Consider the following 20,463-nt stretch of genomic DNA (forward strand, 5'->3'; position numbering starts at 1 on the left):
CATTATTTCAACCTGGCCTACCTTTTTTCGCAAAGTGCACAATATCTGAACCATGCTCACAATCGCAATTATGACGCTTTTGGCGCACCATACTTTAGCTACAAAATGTCAATCAACATGATGAAATAGCTTCAAATATTTATTTACACAAAGTTTGACTTTCTGTACACAAAATGTCATGTCAATTTGCAATCATCTGTGCTGCTTGTTTTGCAAAAACATAATATTTTAACCCATTCTACTTTAGGTTTTGACCCAATCCCTACCAAAAAAATGACCTGAACTTGAACTCTGACCCAATTTCTGATATTTTGACTAATCAAGACAATGTCCAAAACAAATACAACCCAAACATTGCTCAAAACACATCCCAATTTGGCAAACATTTGTTTTACTCATCCCCCCACAAGAAGCACAAATTGTTTGTTTACATTTGCATATCAAAATCATAAACTCACATTAAAAAAATATACACACAATGTCCATTATGCCGTCGCCTGTCGATCTTGCTTGTCTGTCATTGTCGCTAAAGTGCACTTTTGAAGTAATTAAAATCCGACATTTTGCTGGCCAGCTTTTTAAATTGCGAAATGTCCATTGCAGAAATACATGCGATGGAAGAAAACGGCGTCTTCGCTAAATCACTTGAAGTTGAATTATCATTAAAATATCATTGTCCATTGCACGTCATGAGCTGCCCAAAACTCCATTGAAGATATAACTCCAATCCAGGCGATAATATCCACTCAAATATAAAGGAAAATGTGAATCTTTCTCCATTTCTCAGCATACTGCGAAGTGAATGTCGTCACAATTAAAACTCGTCAACTTGGTAAATTTGTATCGTCCATTCGCTGCTGTCAATTTTGCTCGGTCTTTTCCAATTCCACACGAAAATATTGTCACGGTAATCTCCATCTCTTCCAAACTCTCGTCTTACTCCTCCAGAAAAACACACAAAGGTAAATATTATCTGTCCACCCGTCGAAATTGTCTTCATCTTGATCGTCCTCCACTCCCCTGTCCATCATGTCACACGGTCTGCACTCAGTCGGTCGGTCTCTCGGTCTAGTCTGACAAGTTTTCCAAATCGCGCACCCCAAGACCCACACCAAAGTTTGGATCAGCTGACTTTTAACCAATCAGCGTCGCATGATTGCTAAATCCTCACAAAGCGATGCCGCCTCCTGCACAACAGCTTACAATGTTACCAGCACGCGCCGAATACAATGGATAACTTCTAAAACAAGGACTTTAATTCACAAAATGCACACAGAAATACAATTGGATATTAAGGGGTGCTTTACTGGGCGTAAAGGTAACTACCGGCTAGTGAAAGCAAGGAGACCTGAAGTTGACAATTTTACTGTACTTTCCAACTAATTAAAGCAAGAGAGACCCAGACACAAGAGTCTCCACCACAACCAGTTAAGGTAAGGGAAAGCCTAAAATATGACACCATCACACATCCAATATATAACACTGATAGATTATGCAAATCTTGAACCAAATGGTGCACCACATACCTTAACATACATAGAGCATTTAGCCTAAACCAAAAATATGATTACGCAATCAGCATGCACAAATTTGGTACATTATGCAACTACATGTTATTTAAAGTCACACATTATTTCAACCTGGCCTACCTTTTTTCGCAAAGTGCACAATATCTGAACCATGCTCACAATCGCAATTATGACGCTTTTGGCGCACCATACTTTAGCTACAAAATGTCAATCAACATGATGAAATAGCTTCAAATATTTATTTACACAAAGTTTGACTTTCTGTACACAAAATGTCATGTCAATTTGCAATCATCTGTGCTGCTTGTTTTGCAAAAACATAATATTTTAACCCATTCTACTTTAGGTTTTGACCCAATCCCTACCAAAAAAATGACCTGAACTTGAACTCTGACCCAATTTCTGATATTTTTGACTAATCAAGACAATGTCCAAAACAAATACAACCCAAACATTGCTCAAAACACATCCCAATTTGGCAAACATTTGTTTTACTCATCCCCCCACAAGAAGCACAAATTGTTTGTTTACATTTGCATATCAAAATCATAAACTCACATTAAAAATATACACACAATGTCCATTATGCCGTCGCCTGTCGATCTTGCTTGTCTGTCATTGTCGCTAAAGTGCACTTTTGAAGTAATTAAAATCCGACATTTTGCTGGCCAGCTTTTTAAATTGCGAAATGTCCATTGCAGAAATACATGCGATGGAAGAAAACGGCGTCTTCGCTAAATCACTTGAAGTTGAATTATCATTAAAATATCATTGTCCATTGCGTACGTCATGAGCTGCCCAAAACTCCATTGAAGATATAACTCCAATCCAGGCGATAATATCCACTCAAATATAAAGGGAAAATGTGAATCTTTCTCCATTTCTCAGCATACTGCGAAGTGAATGTCGTCACAATTAAAACTCGTCAACTTGGTAAATTTGTATCGTCCATTCGCTGCTGTCAATTTTGCTCGGTCTTTTCCAATTCCACACGAAAATATTGTCACGGTAATCTCCATCTCTTCCAAACTCTCGCCTTACTCCTCCAGAAAAACACACAAAGGTAAATATTATCTGTCCACCCGTCGAAATTGTCTTCATCTTGATCGTCCTCCACTCCCCTGTCCATCATGTCACACGGTCTGCACTCAGTCGGTCGGTCTCTCGGTCTAGTCTGACAAGTTTTCCAAATCGCGCACCCCAAGACCCACACCAAAGTTTGGATCAGCTGACTTTTAACCAATCAGCGTCCGCGATTGCTAAATCCTCACAAAGGCGATGCCGCCTCCTGCACAACAGCTTACAATGTTACCAGCACGCGCCGAATACAATGGATAACTTCTAAAATAACTGAAGTGTGGTACCAAAAAATACCTTGATGTAGCCGCAAAACACGTGATTATTTGGCTTGCAAAATACAGGAAAAACACGCTATTTATAGAGGGGAAATCCCGTTACAATACTTTCTTGCTTGCATAATTGTACACATTATGTTTTACTCATAGTTCCAAAATAAATTGGTTCAGAGTTAGACTGAGTGAGAGTAGACTTTCTACCACTCCCCATTGTCCCAGTCCTAGTACAGTTTCAAGTCATACCTAGAATACATTCTCAATTTGAATTTTATCCTTTCTAGGTATGACTGATTGTTCCGTAAAATTTGCGTCAATTCCTGATGTCATGATATATGCACCACTTTTTGTAGGCTCAGATTGCCGATTGCACAGACGAGTACCTGGTAAACCAGCCAAAGCTGGTACTGTGCAGTGCTGGTCTGCTATTAAATTGTGTGGTGCATTGGGTGACATGTATTTTCATCATATACATGTAGATCCTTTACTATCCCAGTCCTATAAATAAAACGCCATACCGGTGCCGTACTAACGCTGTTGTTACTTTCCTATTTTTGACATCCTTGTCTGTACCCAAACACCAATCCTAAAAATATACTAGCAAAGTAGAATACAAACATATATTGAGCGGGATATTGAGATATTTACCTCAATATTTTGATGGGTACAACACACATCCTCATCAGGAGGGCTCCAATGATGAACTGATCGAGTTGAATGTCCTGCTCTCGACCTTTGATGTCCTTTCTATTGATTGGATTAAAGCATTATATAATGAAGGGAGCTCAAGTCCTTGATCACAGTTGAGCACCCCCTGGTCAAATTGTGTTCTGAACCACATCTGGGAGCCACCACATACATCCCAGTTCATATTTAATTGGATGCATCACCATTTCCCACTGTTGAGGCCAATGCTTTACAACATGGTTTACTATCAAATTAGGTTTTGTTTATTTTTAACTAGTTTAATTTTTTTTTTTTGAAAAGACACAATCAAGGGAAATGAGTTGAAAATATTCAAGGGTTGTTTTTTTACACCACTTACTTTTATAAACATGGCATGTTTTGATGCAAACCCATGAAATGATACGAAACAAGAGAGAGTTTTGGAAATAAATATAATACTGGAACTTACTTGCAACTTTCCTAACATTGTGTCTGGAACCACCAGACTTCATCAGGCAACTGACCTGCTGGACTGTCACATGATAGACCAATCCAGTGGGTTCTGCCTGGTGAAGTCTGGTGGTTCCAGAATCCAGATGCAACATAGCAAAGTTGCACAAAGTAAGTTCCAGTATTAGATTTGTTTACAACTACTGGATGACTAAGAACATTTACTCAAGAAACAAGAGAATCTGACCACTTATTTTCCCAATAAATCAATATTCATCCCCCTTGATCATGTCAGTAGGTCACATACAATTATGTTTTATTTTGCTGGTTTCTTTATTTTGCTTCTGTTGATATGTACTACTAAAAATTGCAGTTTTAACCAAATTATATATACCGTAAGTAACAATTGTAAATAATACATTTTTCTTGGCAGATTCTATTTAAAAAATGGCATTTACAAACAATCTTTTTGAGATTGTTATCTGCATCACAAGTCTCACTGCTGTCATCATTATCCCAAGTGTCAGGTGTGTAGGAACAACAGACAACAATGAAACTGAAGTTGGCTATAGTGAGGAGAATGAACATGACAATGGAAGTTTTCCTCCAGAGGAGCATAAGTCGGAGCATGGTGGACATGGGGTGCATCTGGCCAAGTGGAATTTTGATTATGTAATGGGACCGCTACTTATTACTGCGTATGCATTGTTTGTTGGAATAGCCAAAGTAGGTAAGTTATTAGAGGTAATGGATGTGATGTTACTTTGGCCATCTTGTAGTCCGAATAATCAGACCCAGAACAAAATATTAATTTCTGACATGATCCTGTTCTGGGTCTGAACTGTTTCCATATGAAATCTTGATGGCAAATTGGACAATAGAAGCACATGGTTCTACGTGACAGCTTTTTAATCCCTATTCATGTTACGTGAATCACGCTATTGTGGACCATCCTTCTGATACTTGAGTGTTTGGACAAGCGGAATGACTTTTTGTCTACCTCTCTGTTTGTAAACAAACCAGGAGGTCGAAATCGCCCTCCTCGTCGAATCACGAAAGTCAGCGTAATAGTACGGCACTAGCCATCTTGTAGGTACAGGACTTTTTTGAGTGCCTTCAGCATTTGATTCTTCATGCACAGGTACAAAACACTGCACCTACACATGATGCAGTTGTCTGATGCTCTGCGCGTAGTGTTCAACGCATGTACACACAAACCAATTTGTATCCACAAGATAGCAAAAGGAGGAATAAGCTGTATTGATGCCTCAGACCAAAACATGGGAGCAAGAACTTTTGAATTGTGTCAAATGCATACAATGCAGAGTTGCATGACTTTCAGCAAGTACAAAATACTCAATGACTAGATGGCAATTATTTTAGGTCAAAATCTTAATGAATTAAAGATCAAAGTCCAAAATACATTTAAATAACATATTGATGTTAAGGGGGTACTACACCCCTCAATAAATGTGTGAATATTTTTGCATTTTCTCAAAAACTATTAACACCCTGGTAACAAAAAGTTATGTATATTATTGGGGCAAGGAATCCAATTACTACACTGGAATTTCAGTGACCCAAGACAAGCGGTTCGTTATTTATGATAAAAAATGAGGTACCGCTAGGATGTACCTCATTTCCTCTCATATTTACTGAACCGCTTGTATTGATTCACTGAAATTTCAGTGTAGTAATTGGATTCCTTGCCCCAATAATATACATAACTTTTGTTACCAATGTGTTATTAATTTTTGAGAAAAATGCAAAAATAGTCACAAATTTACCACAGGGGTGTAGTACCCCCTTAAGTCAAAAGAATTGTGCACCTTTTAAACTGTGTTATAAATGTCAAGTAAGATATTGCCAATAGATGTACATATGAATATCATTCAATCATTTTCTTTTTTTGATATTATGTACAAAACACTGAACTGATCTAGCGTAATTTGATTCCAGCACTCTGCAAGAAAAAGTTAACCATGAACAACTACTCCCATGTGTTGTCTGTCAGTACTGTCAGTGTAATAATATTACTTGTTAATTTTGTATTTTTCAGGCTTTCACCATGCTTCCTTCTTATCGTCATGGTTACCTGAATCTTCATTGTTGATTATCATAGGAGGCATCATGGGCGGTATATCATAGTAAGTTTAGTAGACATCAATACTGTGATCCAGGATGAATATCACAGATTACACATTGGATACATGTGATAATGTGTTCAACCATATCAAAAGGGTGTACTTGTCAACAGAACGTGTTTGTTTTTCCCACACAACTAAATGTACACAAAATGCCAGTCCATCCAAACTTGTACCGTATAGTGGTCAGTAGTCAACCCAATAATGCAAATTAAAAAGATATTGACACACATTAGTGATTTGGCTGAACAGTTCAAGCCTTGGGCTTTCCTTAGGCAAGAATTCTCTTCCTCTCCCAAAGTGTTCCTATAAAGTCAGGAATCCTACAATTTTGTTCAGTTATTTTGCAGATTATGCACAATTTTGTAGAATTTCTTCTCACCTCCATACACTGCTTAGCACGATCAGATATATGTAGTGTATGTGGAAAGTCTCATGGTTCGGAAGGCAGGAAGGCACCTAAAGCTGTAGGTCCAGGTACAAGAAGAGTCATGTATGTGTATGTTAAGTGTCAATGCTATTCAAAAAGAGAGAAGGATCATCCCCGGTTCTGATATCTGCACTTAATTCTAGGTTCCAGGAAAATCTATCTGTAGGTAAAACTGTGCACATAAAGCCTGTATGTTAATACTCAAACATTGAGGTACACCATAATGATATATGTCCCTATTTGGGTTCAAGTGTATTTTTAATTATTTTAATTGTGGTTCAGATTGCTGCGCATATCTGTTTTATTCAAATTTTTGATGTAATTAGGAGTATATTTTACCATGCTGTGATATATTGTTGTTCTTAATGCCATACTGTGTATTTTTGATGTATTTTTATTTTCTTTGTACAGCGCATTGATCCATGGGAAATGCGCTTTATAAGTTCTTTGAAATAACAAATAATAATAAAAAAAATAATAATGTGTATAGGAAGGAAGGAAGGAAATACCTCTGTATTGTAGGAAATATTATAAACACAAAATGTGTCTGAAGTGTAAAACTGATAATGAGATATTTTGATTGATTTCCATTCGCCCCATATGGAAGGCATGACCTTAATCTTGCACACAGTGAGAATGAGGATGTATTTCGATAATTTATTGCAAATGGGGTTACCTGAATGTGTTGCTCCATTTGAAATCTGCACCCCCTGTGTGAGAGATTAAGGTCATATCTTCCATGACAGTGGGTGTATGGATTTCAACTAGACTAGCCCAATTTAATTATGTTATGCACATGGGTTGATGTGCACACAACTTCAACACACATGCATGTCAAAAAGGTATATTATATAGTTCCTTGAATAGATGTTTAAAATGAGTACATTTTCTTTGCAGTGCATTAGATCATCCTCTTGGCCAGTACAGCTTTGAATCCAAGACATTTTTCTTGTTTCTGCTACCACCGTAAGTATTTCATCACTAGGATCAAGGCAAAGTTCTTTGACCTGAATATATTTCAAGGGGTTATTGCAAGATGATCCTATCTGCAATAGCTGCCCTATAGACTTTTGACAATTCCTGCATTGTTATATTGTACAGTGCACACATATGACACCTGGAAGCTATTGCAGATAGGGCTTCCTTTCACTAACCCCTCTATGTGTACATTGTAGACCCGACTGTTCTTCACTGTCTTCACCTAATTTACATTTTTAGTTTAAAGCCTTATTCCAAAGGGTGGTAAAATGCCTGGAAAGATTGTCAATCAGGATATAGATCAGTTTCTTTACTGTGTTTTTCATTTGTCAACTATAGTAATTAGGCCTAAGGGGTGATGATCTGATTTCATCACATATTATTTCCACCTTGGTTGAATGAGCTTTCCCCACTCTCCATTGGTGAAATTTCATGCCAGTATTCCAATATCTTTGGATACAAGAGCTAAAGAGGTGTATTCAAAGGCCCCATGAAATACCATGTGAAGAAAAGTTGGGTTAACCCAAATAGACTTACAAAATTGGCTATCCTAACAAAACATCTCAACTCTAATATCTTACTGGGTATATGAAAATGAAAAAAATATGAACTTTTTGATACCAAAATCTCAATTTTGATGGAGAAAAAGTGGGGATAAGGTTTTTGATTGGTGCATCTTCTTTAAAACATTCTAATTTCATCGATATGATCTAAAAAATATTGGAATTGATTATGAATCTATAGTGTAAACATTGCATTTTCATATTAAATCATTCTAAATTACATCTTTGATTCATTCTTTTGAGATATACAATATGAGTATTAACACATCTCTGTGTTCTGTGTTGCAGAATTATATTAGAGTCTGCCTTTTCCTTGCATGATAGAACGTTCACCAGCAACATTGGAAGCATCCTTGTATATGCAGTAGCTGTAGGTATCCATTTGCTCTACTATCCATACATGTATATATATCCAACCATTGTAACAGAAGGTATAACTTAGGCAGTGGCGGCACCAGGAATTTTTTTTCAAGAGCATTGAGGGGGCAAAGTGAATTTCAGGTGGGGGCAAAATCAACAAATTTTGCGCAAAATTGCAGCAAAAAGTGGATGTTTTCATAATTTTTGGTTTTTACTGGGGGGCAACAGCAGGTGCAAGAGTTCTGACTGGGGGGCATTTGCCCCCTCATGCCCCCCTCCCATGGGCGCTGCCACTGAACTTAGGTGTGTTTTGAGACAAGCTGGGCATATAATACTTATTGGGCTTGGTGGTACAATAAAGTACAATATGGGGTATGTTGTTAACTTTGAGAGTAGACTTGATTAAAAATGCTGTCTCCATAAAAGGCAATTTCGTACTCCTCAGTTGTAGCCCAGTACATATGAAAAATCTGCAATGTTGTCATTATGGAGTTATTTAAAAAAGTGCATGTCTGGCATTTTTCAGCATAGGCAGACTGGAATCAATGGATGTTGGTGTTTTAATGCATGTATGTCAGAATACTTTGTGTATGTATTGCTGATTGTATGGCATACAAAGAAGTACATTGTATGTATACATAAAAAGCAACTTTGCCGTTGGCATGATGGTGCATTAAAGCCATATTGTAAGTGACACTTGAACATAAAATAAATACTAAGAAACAATAGCATAGCTAAACAAAACCACAAAAAGTGCAAAGTGGTCAGCGATAAAAAGAGTTCAGTGTCACATTAACTTCATTCATATACATCATAAGACCATCATTGTTATAAAGGTATTTTGTATTAAAAATGACCAAAAATAAAAATACATCATCTCCCATAATTAAATTGACCAAGCAAGTACTGTAGAGATATGCGCATATCACACAGTATTATGCAAATGCGAATTTGCATGCATTCAGTGACAAAAAACATGCATGGAACCCTCATGAATATTAATACTATTTATGTATTTGTAAATTAGCTCCATTTTCAATCATTTTTCATCAATATACTCTTTTGATCTCTTATATTATCTATTCCAGATCCAGTGACACCTCATTATTTTCCCTGGAACTTTGGATGTATTGTAATAGATATTAGCATTTTACTTTGAAAAAGCAACATAACAGTGCTGTAATGCCAATTAGGGTTAGGATTAGGGTTAGGGTTAGGATTAGCTTACACAAAATAATTACATGAAGGATCGACTGACTTTTTGATCAAAAACTCTTCTGTTTTATTTGCAGGGCACATTACTCAACACATTCATTGTTGGTAAGTACCAATGTTGAAATCAAAACATGTTCAGGGTTGCAAGTGACTGGTTCCAAAAACAGCTGGAAATTTAATTCCAGTGACCTATCTAGCATAGCGAGCAGAGCGCTTGCGACCGGGTGTCCAGGGCCACCGTAGCAGTTTGAAGGCACTCAGAAGACACATCAGAATAACATCTACCTAGTTTTGATTCAGGATTTCCTCTCTGACAAGGCTAGCTAGGTGAGAAATAAGCTATTCTCACCCCAGGTTCTCACCACAGAACAACACCGATCGCTGCATCGCCATATTGTTTTGGTTCCTCTGGTTCCCGGTAGTTTAAAACACAATACGATAGAATACTGAGGAAACATGCATTTGCAAACCATCACGGTATATCTCGGATTAGGTATCAAAAATATGCTAATTTTCATGATTGAATTGCATTCACTTCTCAGTTCCCCATGTTTGCTCACAAACTATCCCTTCAGTTCCGCTATTACCGTATTCGTTCGAGTATAGTCCCACGTTCGAGTATAATCCCACCCCCATTTTTTGAAAAATTTCAGAAATTGTAAAAAAAAAAAAAAAAAAGTTTATTTTTTCGGTTTTGGAGTGTCCTGGACCTAGACCTAGATGCTAGGATCATTCATGGTTGACCTAAAAAAAAAATAAAAATTTCAAGATATTTTGTATTTTTAATATGAAAATTGATAATTTGTATTCATGTCATACTCTATTAATGATTTCAAAATGCATTGAATTTGAATGCATTTTGAAATCATTAATAGAGTATGACATGAAAACAAAGTATCAATTTTCATATTAAAAATACAAAATATCTTGAAAAAATTTTTATTTTATTTTTTTTAGGTCAACCATGAATGATCTAGCATCTAGGTCCAGGACACCTCAAAACGAAAAAAATAAAATTGAGTATAATCCCACCCCCAATTGTGAAAAATTTTCACATAAAAAGCGGGTGGGACTATACTCGGACCAATACTGATATATGGCCTTTCCTTCACGGTGCCTTGGCATGGATTACCCATGTATGCTTACAAATTATATTTTTGTATTCCTTCAGGTCCACTCTTATATGGTCTCTCTTTCACCGGTGCCTTTGGCATGGATTTCACTATAACCATTACCCAATGTCTAGTATTCAGTGCACTTATATCAGCGGTAGATCCTGTAGCTGTGCTGGCAATATTTGAAGAAGTTCATGTCAATAATGTCTTGTATTTCCTGGTGTTTGGAGAGTCACTTCTTAATGGTAAGTTACCGTATTTCACCCAATAATTAGTATCCTGGGCTATTAAGGTGGGACAGGTGGAATTGACACTTTTTCTAGTGGAAACATACTAGGAAACCCTTACTAAGTATATGAAACAAGTATATGCTGAAATACACATTTCAAACTTAATTACATATTTTATGCATATTAATTAGCTAATTTGCATAATTAATTGTCGTAAATTGGCCAATTTTCAAAAAAATGTGGAGCCACAATGCAATGTCCTATGAAGTTCATTGAGGTGTCAAATTAAAGCTCTGTGAAAGATCTAGAGCATGGACCTACTTCTGATTACATACAGGGTTAGGTAGGGTCACCCCATTGGATTTTCCAATTTGAGGTGAATGCAATTTTGAAAATGTACCAAAATCACAATTTCAGGTATTTTGAATTCATTTTAATTTAGGTCCATGCCCTAGATAATTAAATAAGCTTTATTTTGATACCTCAATGGGCCTCATAGGACATTCTATAGCAGCTCCACATTTTTTCAAAATTCGATATTTGCTGAAAAAATGAAATGCGTGAAAAACCTCATGCAACAAGTTTGTAAACAAAGAAAATAATAAGATTCTTGTTGTAATTAGCATGCTTTTTATACAATTTGCATAATTTTTCCAGATTTTTTTTTTATGTTATGAAAACTACATACATTAATGTGTCTAAAAATGACAAAAACTAATTTTTGATGAAATGATGATTTTGGCCTATCTAATTACACCTGTCAACTTATGTGAAGGAAGCTTAATTACTATGTTGAATGTCAAACTTGATATTTTGAGAAAAAAAATTAGTTGATTTGTGTTTCAACTTTCATCTTTTCATCCAAAATACAAACATTCAATTTGACATGAAAGTAAATACTACAACTTTAATAATTGTGATTTTACTTCAATAAAAGATTTTAAGGAAATTATTTGTGCATCTTTCAAAAACCAGTGAACCAATGTCTACCAAATCAAGGGCCGATCTGCATCCCAGCAAACATATTCTTTTATATGTTATAAATGTGACCTGCTACCACAAAATGAGTGTAAATTCGCAAGTTGGTAGTCCCCATCCTGGCTGCTGAGTTGATGTTCTTTGTTTGCTATGCACCTGTACAAGCCAGTAGTATATCTTTCATGACTGGCCCATTGTACCCCCATTCACAAAGGACATACTATAGGCTAAACAAGTGTGTGAAACAAAGAACACCAACGCAGCAGCCAGGACGTTTTGAAACTACCAACTTGCAGCTTAATGTTCATTTCGTGGTAGCAGGTCACAAATTTGTTTTGGTTTTGGTCAAAGTGTTTTAATAACATTTACATGTCGGAATATATGAAGGTTATGAAAAGGTATATAAAACAATTATAATGAACAATAATATGAAAAAAAACATTACCACAGCATTTTAAAAATGTTGTCAAAATGTTATTTTAAAATCTCTAAACATAATATATGTGACCTGTTCTGACAAAACCAGGAACAAGTCGCATTTTTCACATTTCATAATTTGCATAAATATGTAAGCACGGGACAATAAGCTTTAAAATTATACCAAAATTATATACATAGCATCAATACTTTTTCAAGATATGGATAATTTTGCAAATGATACCTTGATATTTTCGTGAAATTGCTATTCTGAGTAATTTGGCTAATAGTTTCCTGCTTTTACACAGGATTGAATAGGGATTATAATAGTTCAACTGTCAATTATTGATTAAATAAACCTCTTTTTAATAAGTACTTTCAAGGATTTGAAAGTCCACTTAGTCCCAAGTTCAAATACTGTGAAATTAGGAATTCCAAAACTTGATTTTTTTTATGGCAATATCATCTTTACAGGCCTATAACTCGAAAACATGCCTGGCGACTTGTTCCGGGTTTTATTGGAGCTGGTCACATATGTATTCACATACTAATTTATCTTTGTACAATGCACAACTTCTTTTATTTTCAGATGCAATTACTGTAGTGTTGTACAACATGATGAACAGCTTTGCTACAATGTCAACTGTACCTGTATCTCAGGTATGAGTCTTTTTTTTCATAGCTAATTATAATGTGTTAACTGCCCCAGATGATGACACCAAAAAAGGTTTCCTTTTTTCTGTCATTTTGGTGTGAAATAGGACACATATGTGACCTGCTACCACAAAATCCGCCATAAGCCGCTGCGACTTTATACTCATTTCATTGAGTTGTTAGTTTCAAGATATTCGGTCTAAGTTGATGTTATTTGTTTGCCGTGCACCTGTAGAAGCCAGTAGTATTATCCTTAGTGAATGACACATTGTATCCCCATTCACAAACGATGTCAAACAAAGAACATCAATAGTCAGATATCTTGAAACCACCAACTCAGCGAAATGAGTATAAAGTCGCTGCAACTTTTGTGGGAGCAGGTCACATATGTAAATGTGTCTTCTACCTTTTTATATTATCAATCATCTGAGGTGGTTGCATTTGCAATGTTAATCATACACCAGCATTTTAAAAATCTTAGTAATTAAAGTCAAATGAGCAAAAAAAGCCTAATACACATCTAGGGTCCGGAATGGAAATATGACACGTTGGCTGCCATCACATTTCCTCCCATCAGTAAGTTTCTATTACAACCCTGCCAGGGGGATGTGCAAGTTTTACTTGCTGTATATTCATAGATGAGGTTATGTCAATATTTATCAACAAAGGCAAGGGACTGGTCTATTGATATGCTTGAGTAAATTGCATACAACTGCTACATTGTTCAATGACCTTATTGTGATGTGGCAGGAGTTTTAAAAGCACAGGCCAGAACAAAACATGACAAAACGTACTGCCGGTCAAGGAACAATGCGCATTGCCGACAACTTCCTGGCAATGGCGCCACTTGTCACCTTATCTATAAATGCCTCAAGCAAGTTGCTACTTAGCTTTTACTTACATGGGTGTGTACATGTAGTTGTTAATTTGTTACTAAAATGGCATAAATATATCTGAGGTAACTAACATTAATCTGTTTATGTCTGATATGCTATATTTATATCTGCAGATTTCAAGATAAAAAATATGTTGTTTTATCTTGCTGTAACAAACACCATATTTTTCACAAAGTGTTACCATGGATATGTGTGATTACACATGCAATTATCCCCCCGCAAGACACACATTATTCAGATTGCCCTTTATATGAACGTTGAAATCCTGTAACTCATCACCAGAAAGAAACAATTTTACATTATCAAGCAATTAATTCTTATATTATGGAAAGCATTGCAGAACTCAAAATGTTTATTAACTTGCTTGGTTGAAAGGGTGGCTGCTCATTAGCCTTTTGGTCATCTCCTCTATGATTTTGCAAATTGTTGTAGGAAAAATATATGTACTAGGGGCCCATGAACATGTTTAAAACAAAACTGTCGAGAGGTTGCATAGGAGGTTTTGCTTTAAACAGGTTCAGAGGCCAATGTCACAGGATGTTTTTCCTGCCCAACGACAATATGGAAATGATGGAAATCGAATTATCGTATCTGGTGTCTTGTATCCACAAATCATTAACAGTCTAAACTGTTCACCTCAGTCAATAACTAATAAAGGAGAAATCCAGCAAATGTAGTATATTTGTCAGTTCTGCCAAATACTGTCCCTGATCCACGTAACCACACTTGATTGCCATTGGCCAACTGCAGCACAACAGTAATTGATGACTGCTGAAAATCAAATGCAGAATCCCGAATATGTGCAGTCGCGATCTTTCTGCCATCTTTCATTAGTTCAATCCATGGGTTATGAGTCTGCTGATTACTTGCAATGGTGTATGTAAAAACATAGGTACCTTGGAATTGGCATGTAAACATATGAGTTGATGGGTCATAATGGTTGCCAATATTTGTTTCTACTGTGTCAAATGTTAACACTTGTCCTGAACTTAGAGTTTGAGAAGATGTTTTAACTACTGTAAAAGCTGATTGTCTTACTTCCAGTGCTTCGCCTTTACTACCCTTTTCACCGGTAGTTCCGGGTTGACCGGCAAGCCCTGGACTTCCTCGCATTCCATTTGGGCCAACTTTTCCAGGTAAACCTCGTGGTCCAGAAGGACCGGGTTCTCCCATCTCACCGCTTGGGCCCTGAGGGCCAGGAAAGCCCTTTCACCGGCAGGACCAACACTTCCTGCATCGCGCGATCTCCTTTCAATCCATCTCTACCGGGTAGGCCATTGTTACCTGGGGAGCCGTTGTTGCCGGGCGATCCAGGAATTCCATTACCGGGTAAACCTGGGATGCCTGCTGGGCCTTGGCAGCAGGAATTACAGGTCCCTGATTGGTTGGTTTGTGATGCTACTCCCAACAGGAGACTAGGCACAATCAGGATCAAGGATGTAATTGCTGGTAAATGTGTGTTCATGATGCAGCTGTGGAAATGAAAGTGAAAAAGAATAATGATGAGACTTATAAAGACACAGACAAGAAAATATACACACCAACAACATGCTTTGTATGCTGAGAATGCTCGCATATTCATGAGGGTCGATTGTTTGATTATGTGTGTCTAACAAATTTGCCAGCATTGTGTGTCTTCGCGTTTAAGACCATAAAAATATGCTTTATGTGTGTAGTAGTTTCATATGCTGCACTTCATGGAACAATTGGCCCTCATTATTGGGTGATGCTGGGAATTTGCCTGTTGGTGATTGGTCTGGGTTCTTTAATCTGACAGTTCTTTAGTCTGAAGGTTCTTTAGTCTGACAGTTTTTTTATTATAAAGGTTCTTTAATCCGATGGTTCTTTATTTCATGTCTTTATTCCTTTAGTCCAAAACGCAGAAAAATTCTTGAGTCTGAATATAGATAAGGGTTTGTTTAATCTGAATTTTAAAAAAGGTTCTTTAGTTCCGAATATGATAAATAGGCTCTCTAGTCCAAATTTAGAAAAGGCTTTCTAATCCAAGTATAAAAATTGGTTCTATAATCTGTATTTAAAAAGGGGTTCAGAAATTGTTAAATGGTTCTGTAGTCCAAAAACGGAAACTTTGTTCTTCAGTCCAAATCATTAAAAAGGCTCTATAGTCTGAATTTTATCTTGATCATTTATTTCATTGTCAACCCATCAATATTAATAAAATCAAAAATCCACTTGAATGCAACAAGGTTGCCTTTTCACTGTATTTTCCCTCAGTCCCCCTCCCTTCTGCATGTGTGTTGTATAATTGTCTTACCCTATTGGTAGGCTGATGCATAGCCATTACATTGTTCATTATTTACAAATTGGGTCGTATTTTGGAATGATAGAATATAATCAAATGGTTATACACAGGGCTTTTCAGAATTGCTTGGAACAAAATGTCCAAATGCGCGAGTAACCACATTGAATGTGAGATAGTGAAATAGTTGACAGCTCTGTCATACATATGCACAGTATGACACATCGAGAATATGGGAATACTGCCAGAGTTTGTAGGGCTCCTTAACCTTGTTCATAATATCCTTCCCCTCATGTCAAAAATAAATATTTCTATACAGAGCATTTTTGAATGTCATTTTAAATGTCAGAAAATAAGGTGTGCACTTACCTCTGTAATGCAGTTTATTCTGAAATCTAAATACCTTGTAGCACCAGGTCTCATAAATGAAAACAAAGTTCAAAGAATGTTACTTTGTCAAAATTTGATGAATTTCGCAATTTCATGTAGATGAGTTTCGCGTTCATTGATGCAACACATTGAATGGATGTCCAGCAATAGCCTAGATAGTCGGTAGGCAAAATCTGATTAACAATAGTGTCATACAATTTACTCTCCAAGATCACTGCATGAGGCAACCAAAGCTCTGATTGGCTGTAGTGTCTCTATCACATGCCATATTTGGCAGTGCCCCACAGGGTAGATATGAATATATATAATATTGTATTTATATTAGACTTGGTTCAATATGTATGTCAACATCCAACAGGATGCACAGCTGTGAGCAGGAAATGTTGACTTCTCCCCCACCCTTTCCACTATTGACTCAGAGTATTTGGATTTCTTGCAAAGTGAATAATATTAAATGCATAAAGTAGGTTGTGTGTGTTAGTATTTTAAATCTAAACCAATTAAGGTCAGATGTTAATGTTTAGTACAGTACTGAGATTGTCAGTTGAGTTTCAGGTTGGACTAAGTCTTTGTTTAGATAGGTCTAAGTTAAAGGTACTCAGTTGGAAAATTCTAGGTCCTCATTTACTGGTCTTTACAAGTAGGGTTGGAGGTGTGTTTGTGTTTATGGAAGAGGTGAGTAACTGGATGGTTGCGTGTGAAAACCTTTCATACTTATTTTCCCCACGAATGTCCCCGCCAAGTGAAGTTTTAAAAGGGGACTATAATACAGCGTTGGTCGCAACACATGGCGTAGAGTGATTTTCCAAATTTTCCGTTTCACATAGTGGCGTATAGGTTTAGAGCTAGCTTTTATCCTATAATAGTTATTCCTGGTTAACAATTAAAGACACAGTTTAATAGTTTGAACCTTAAACTTCAATTTCAAATGGAATCGAGCCACTGAGAGATAACAGTGGAAGAGTATTGACTCCGTTACTAGTAGCATATTCTTCAAAAACGGTTTGCTCGGAAATGTATTTTATCCTTCACGTACGCCACTATGTGTTGCGATCGACGACAAGCTCTGATGTATGGCTGTATGTTTTTGTCTTTTGCATTAACCCTGGCTTCTTTTGTTGATATCTCTTTGAATTGCTTTGAATTGATGAATTTCATTGGGACTTGGATACATACATACATACATTTTGAATATTTATATAGCACTGCTACATTTAGAATGATGCGCTCAAAAAACAAAGCAAAAGAAGAATACGAAGAAAAAAATTGACCCTTGGTACATTGACATGTGTGATGGCAACAGGGGTAAGATCAAATGTCATCCAGCGGTCACTTGAGGTCACTTTGCAATCGTGTATCATTTGGTTTTATGAACCATAACAGCCCTGAAAACTGACCTTCTGGTGGGGACACATTTTACACACTGCATAATTTACTAATCTGCTTGTTTTTAGCTGTTTTGCTGTGTGCAAACATTACTGTATTTCGTCAAGTAAACGCCCCCGGGGGCGTTACATTTTCCCAAGGGGGGGGGGTTTATTCAAGGTCAATTTTAGAACGATAATTCCCGTTAAAATCATCAGGTAAACTTAAAACTCACGCTAAAATGACGAACTATGAACTAGAAACACTGACTTCTGGTTCACTTCCGGGTTTCCAATCCAGATTAACGACAAAAAGTGACGCTATTATCGACCATGTGGGCAACTTGGTAATTTTACTACACAAGATAGCATGGAAATATCGGCATTTTTGAAACATCTTAGTTGAAAAAAAAGTGGTGGGGCGTTTATTTGAGGCGACTATTTGACGAAATACGGTATATAAAATTTTAATTTGCATGTGTTATCATTTTTATTTTTTCCAGATATTTCTTGGTCTTGCTTCATTTTTCACCATAAGTGTTGGTGCAATCATGATTGGGACAATTGTTGGTGTGTTGACAGCCATTTTCACAAAGTATACTGACAAAGTTAGAGGTAGGATATGAAATTTCATGAATCCACTCTGCAGCTTAAAAGTAATAACCGATCAACTTTAAACTTGAGAGGGTGATAAGGTATGGTGTTTTTATGTGCTGTATATTTTTGTGATTTTTACTTGCATAGATATGAATATTGATGAGCTTATTTGCATATTTTGCCAGAAATTTGAAATTTCATTAATCCACTCTGCAGATCTAACAATTCATCAACTTTGTATAGTCATAAGGTATTTGGGGGGGGGGGGTATAATATGCATATTAGGTCATAATTGCTTTGTTATTACTCTGTACTATGATCTTTGCATTCAACTGATGAATTGATCCTCATATGATTTGAAGTTTTGCCTTTGGACTCATATCTTTCATAGAATAATAAAGTGTTTTGGAGAACACATCTACTATTAATGATGAATTGCATGATTGCTGTTGGGATATTTTGACCCTATACAATTATCATCTTGAATGACATGAATTACTGTTGCCCTTTTTCCCATTTATCTGTTTCAGTGGTGGAGCCCCTTGCATTACTGGGAATGGCATACCTGTCTTACATGCTTGCTGAGCTATTTCATTTCTCTGGAATCATAAGGTATACTTGAGATTTGAAGAAATTATAGTGAATAATATGTGACATATATTTATAATTAAAGGTTCATTAATAGAATTGAGGACCCATTCATACTGTTCCCTAACTATTGGTAGCATGATTATATTTCATCAAATAATTTAAAAAAATAAGATGTAACATTCTTAAAAATGCTAAAACAGTTGGGCAGTAATGTTGTTTATGCCAGGCTCTTGACCAATCACCAAACATGGCTGAAAAAATTTGCAGAAAGATATATTTAACTTTTATGATAAAAAAATTGCATAATCTATTATGATCAGTTAACTTATTAATGTTATTTAATCAATTTGTGAATCATGTAAGCAAAATATGTGTTCACCATTAATTGGACTTTAGGATTTCATGACATATGCTCAATGTGTGTATTTTTTATGCCTATTTATTATGAGTGTATTTTCTTGATAAGTACAATAAACTGTGATGTGGTTTTTTTTATTCTCAGTATCATTTGCTGTGGGTTGGTCCAAAAGGAGTATGCATTTGATAATGTGTCTCGCAAGTCACATACCACTATCAAATACTTCACCAAAATGCTGTCGTAAGTATGATAATAGACCCTATGGAATAAACCAACCGGAAGGGTATAACAATTGATGTGACAGCCATGTTGAAGGACAGCTCTAAGGTAGCTTAAGATGACAGAGGGACTGAATAACTACTATAAGGACATTATAAATTTCATTAAAGAAATCATACAACCTTAAGTTAAATTTGAAAATGTTACTATCACCTTGAATAACTGTGCCATTGCTGGACATCAATGTGTAGAACTCTTTTAATGCAATTTTTCTAGTGTATTTTATTTTGCTCCCTATTTTTGCCTGTCAATTTCACAATAGCTGCATTTGGCCAAGTTGGATTGTATCACAGTCAATAGTTTCCTGTTGAAAGCAATAATATAGCTTGATTGAAAAGGCCAAACTTATTGACCAAACAATATTCATATGACCCATGATTAGTTTGAATTTAACCATGATAAACATCGGAACATACCAAAATTTTAACGAGAATACCATTTTTTGTTTTATATATAGAACTACAACAGAAGCCATCATCTTCTTACAACTAGGCGATATATTATGGAATGTTGACCATAACTTCAACCCAGGATTTGTATTCCTAACACTTATCATTATATTATTATCTAGAGGACTGAGTAAGTTTTTTAAATCTTTTGTTTGTTTGTTTGTTTACTTTCTTTGTACAATATAATATAACCTCCAA

The 20,463-nt window shown here is 36.2% G+C and overlaps 1 protein-coding gene across 1 annotated transcript in view; it reads left to right on the forward strand.

Annotated features, from left to right (window-relative positions):
* Positions 1 to 4,431: 4,431 nt before the first annotated feature.
* The window catches only part of LOC140155622 (sodium/hydrogen exchanger 2-like), a 34,353-nt gene continuing 18,321 nt past the window's right edge, over positions 4,432 to 20,463 (forward strand). The window contains exons 1-11 of the mRNA XM_072178535.1: positions 4,432 to 4,727; positions 6,057 to 6,144; positions 7,469 to 7,537; positions 8,401 to 8,482; positions 9,765 to 9,792; positions 10,859 to 11,047; positions 13,017 to 13,087; positions 18,495 to 18,606; positions 19,119 to 19,200; positions 19,682 to 19,777; positions 20,274 to 20,395. Of these exons, the coding sequence (XP_072034636.1) occupies positions 4,445 to 4,727; positions 6,057 to 6,144; positions 7,469 to 7,537; positions 8,401 to 8,482; positions 9,765 to 9,792; positions 10,859 to 11,047; positions 13,017 to 13,087; positions 18,495 to 18,606; positions 19,119 to 19,200; positions 19,682 to 19,777; positions 20,274 to 20,395 (1,222 nt within the window). The 5' untranslated portion in view covers positions 4,432 to 4,444. The remainder of the gene's footprint in view (positions 4,728 to 6,056; positions 6,145 to 7,468; positions 7,538 to 8,400; positions 8,483 to 9,764; positions 9,793 to 10,858; positions 11,048 to 13,016; positions 13,088 to 18,494; positions 18,607 to 19,118; positions 19,201 to 19,681; positions 19,778 to 20,273; positions 20,396 to 20,463) is intronic.

Source organism: Amphiura filiformis, chromosome 6 (assembly GCF_039555335.1).
Source record: "Amphiura filiformis chromosome 6, Afil_fr2py, whole genome shotgun sequence".
Classification (NCBI taxonomy): Eukaryota; Metazoa; Echinodermata; class Ophiuroidea; order Amphilepidida; family Amphiuridae; genus Amphiura; species Amphiura filiformis.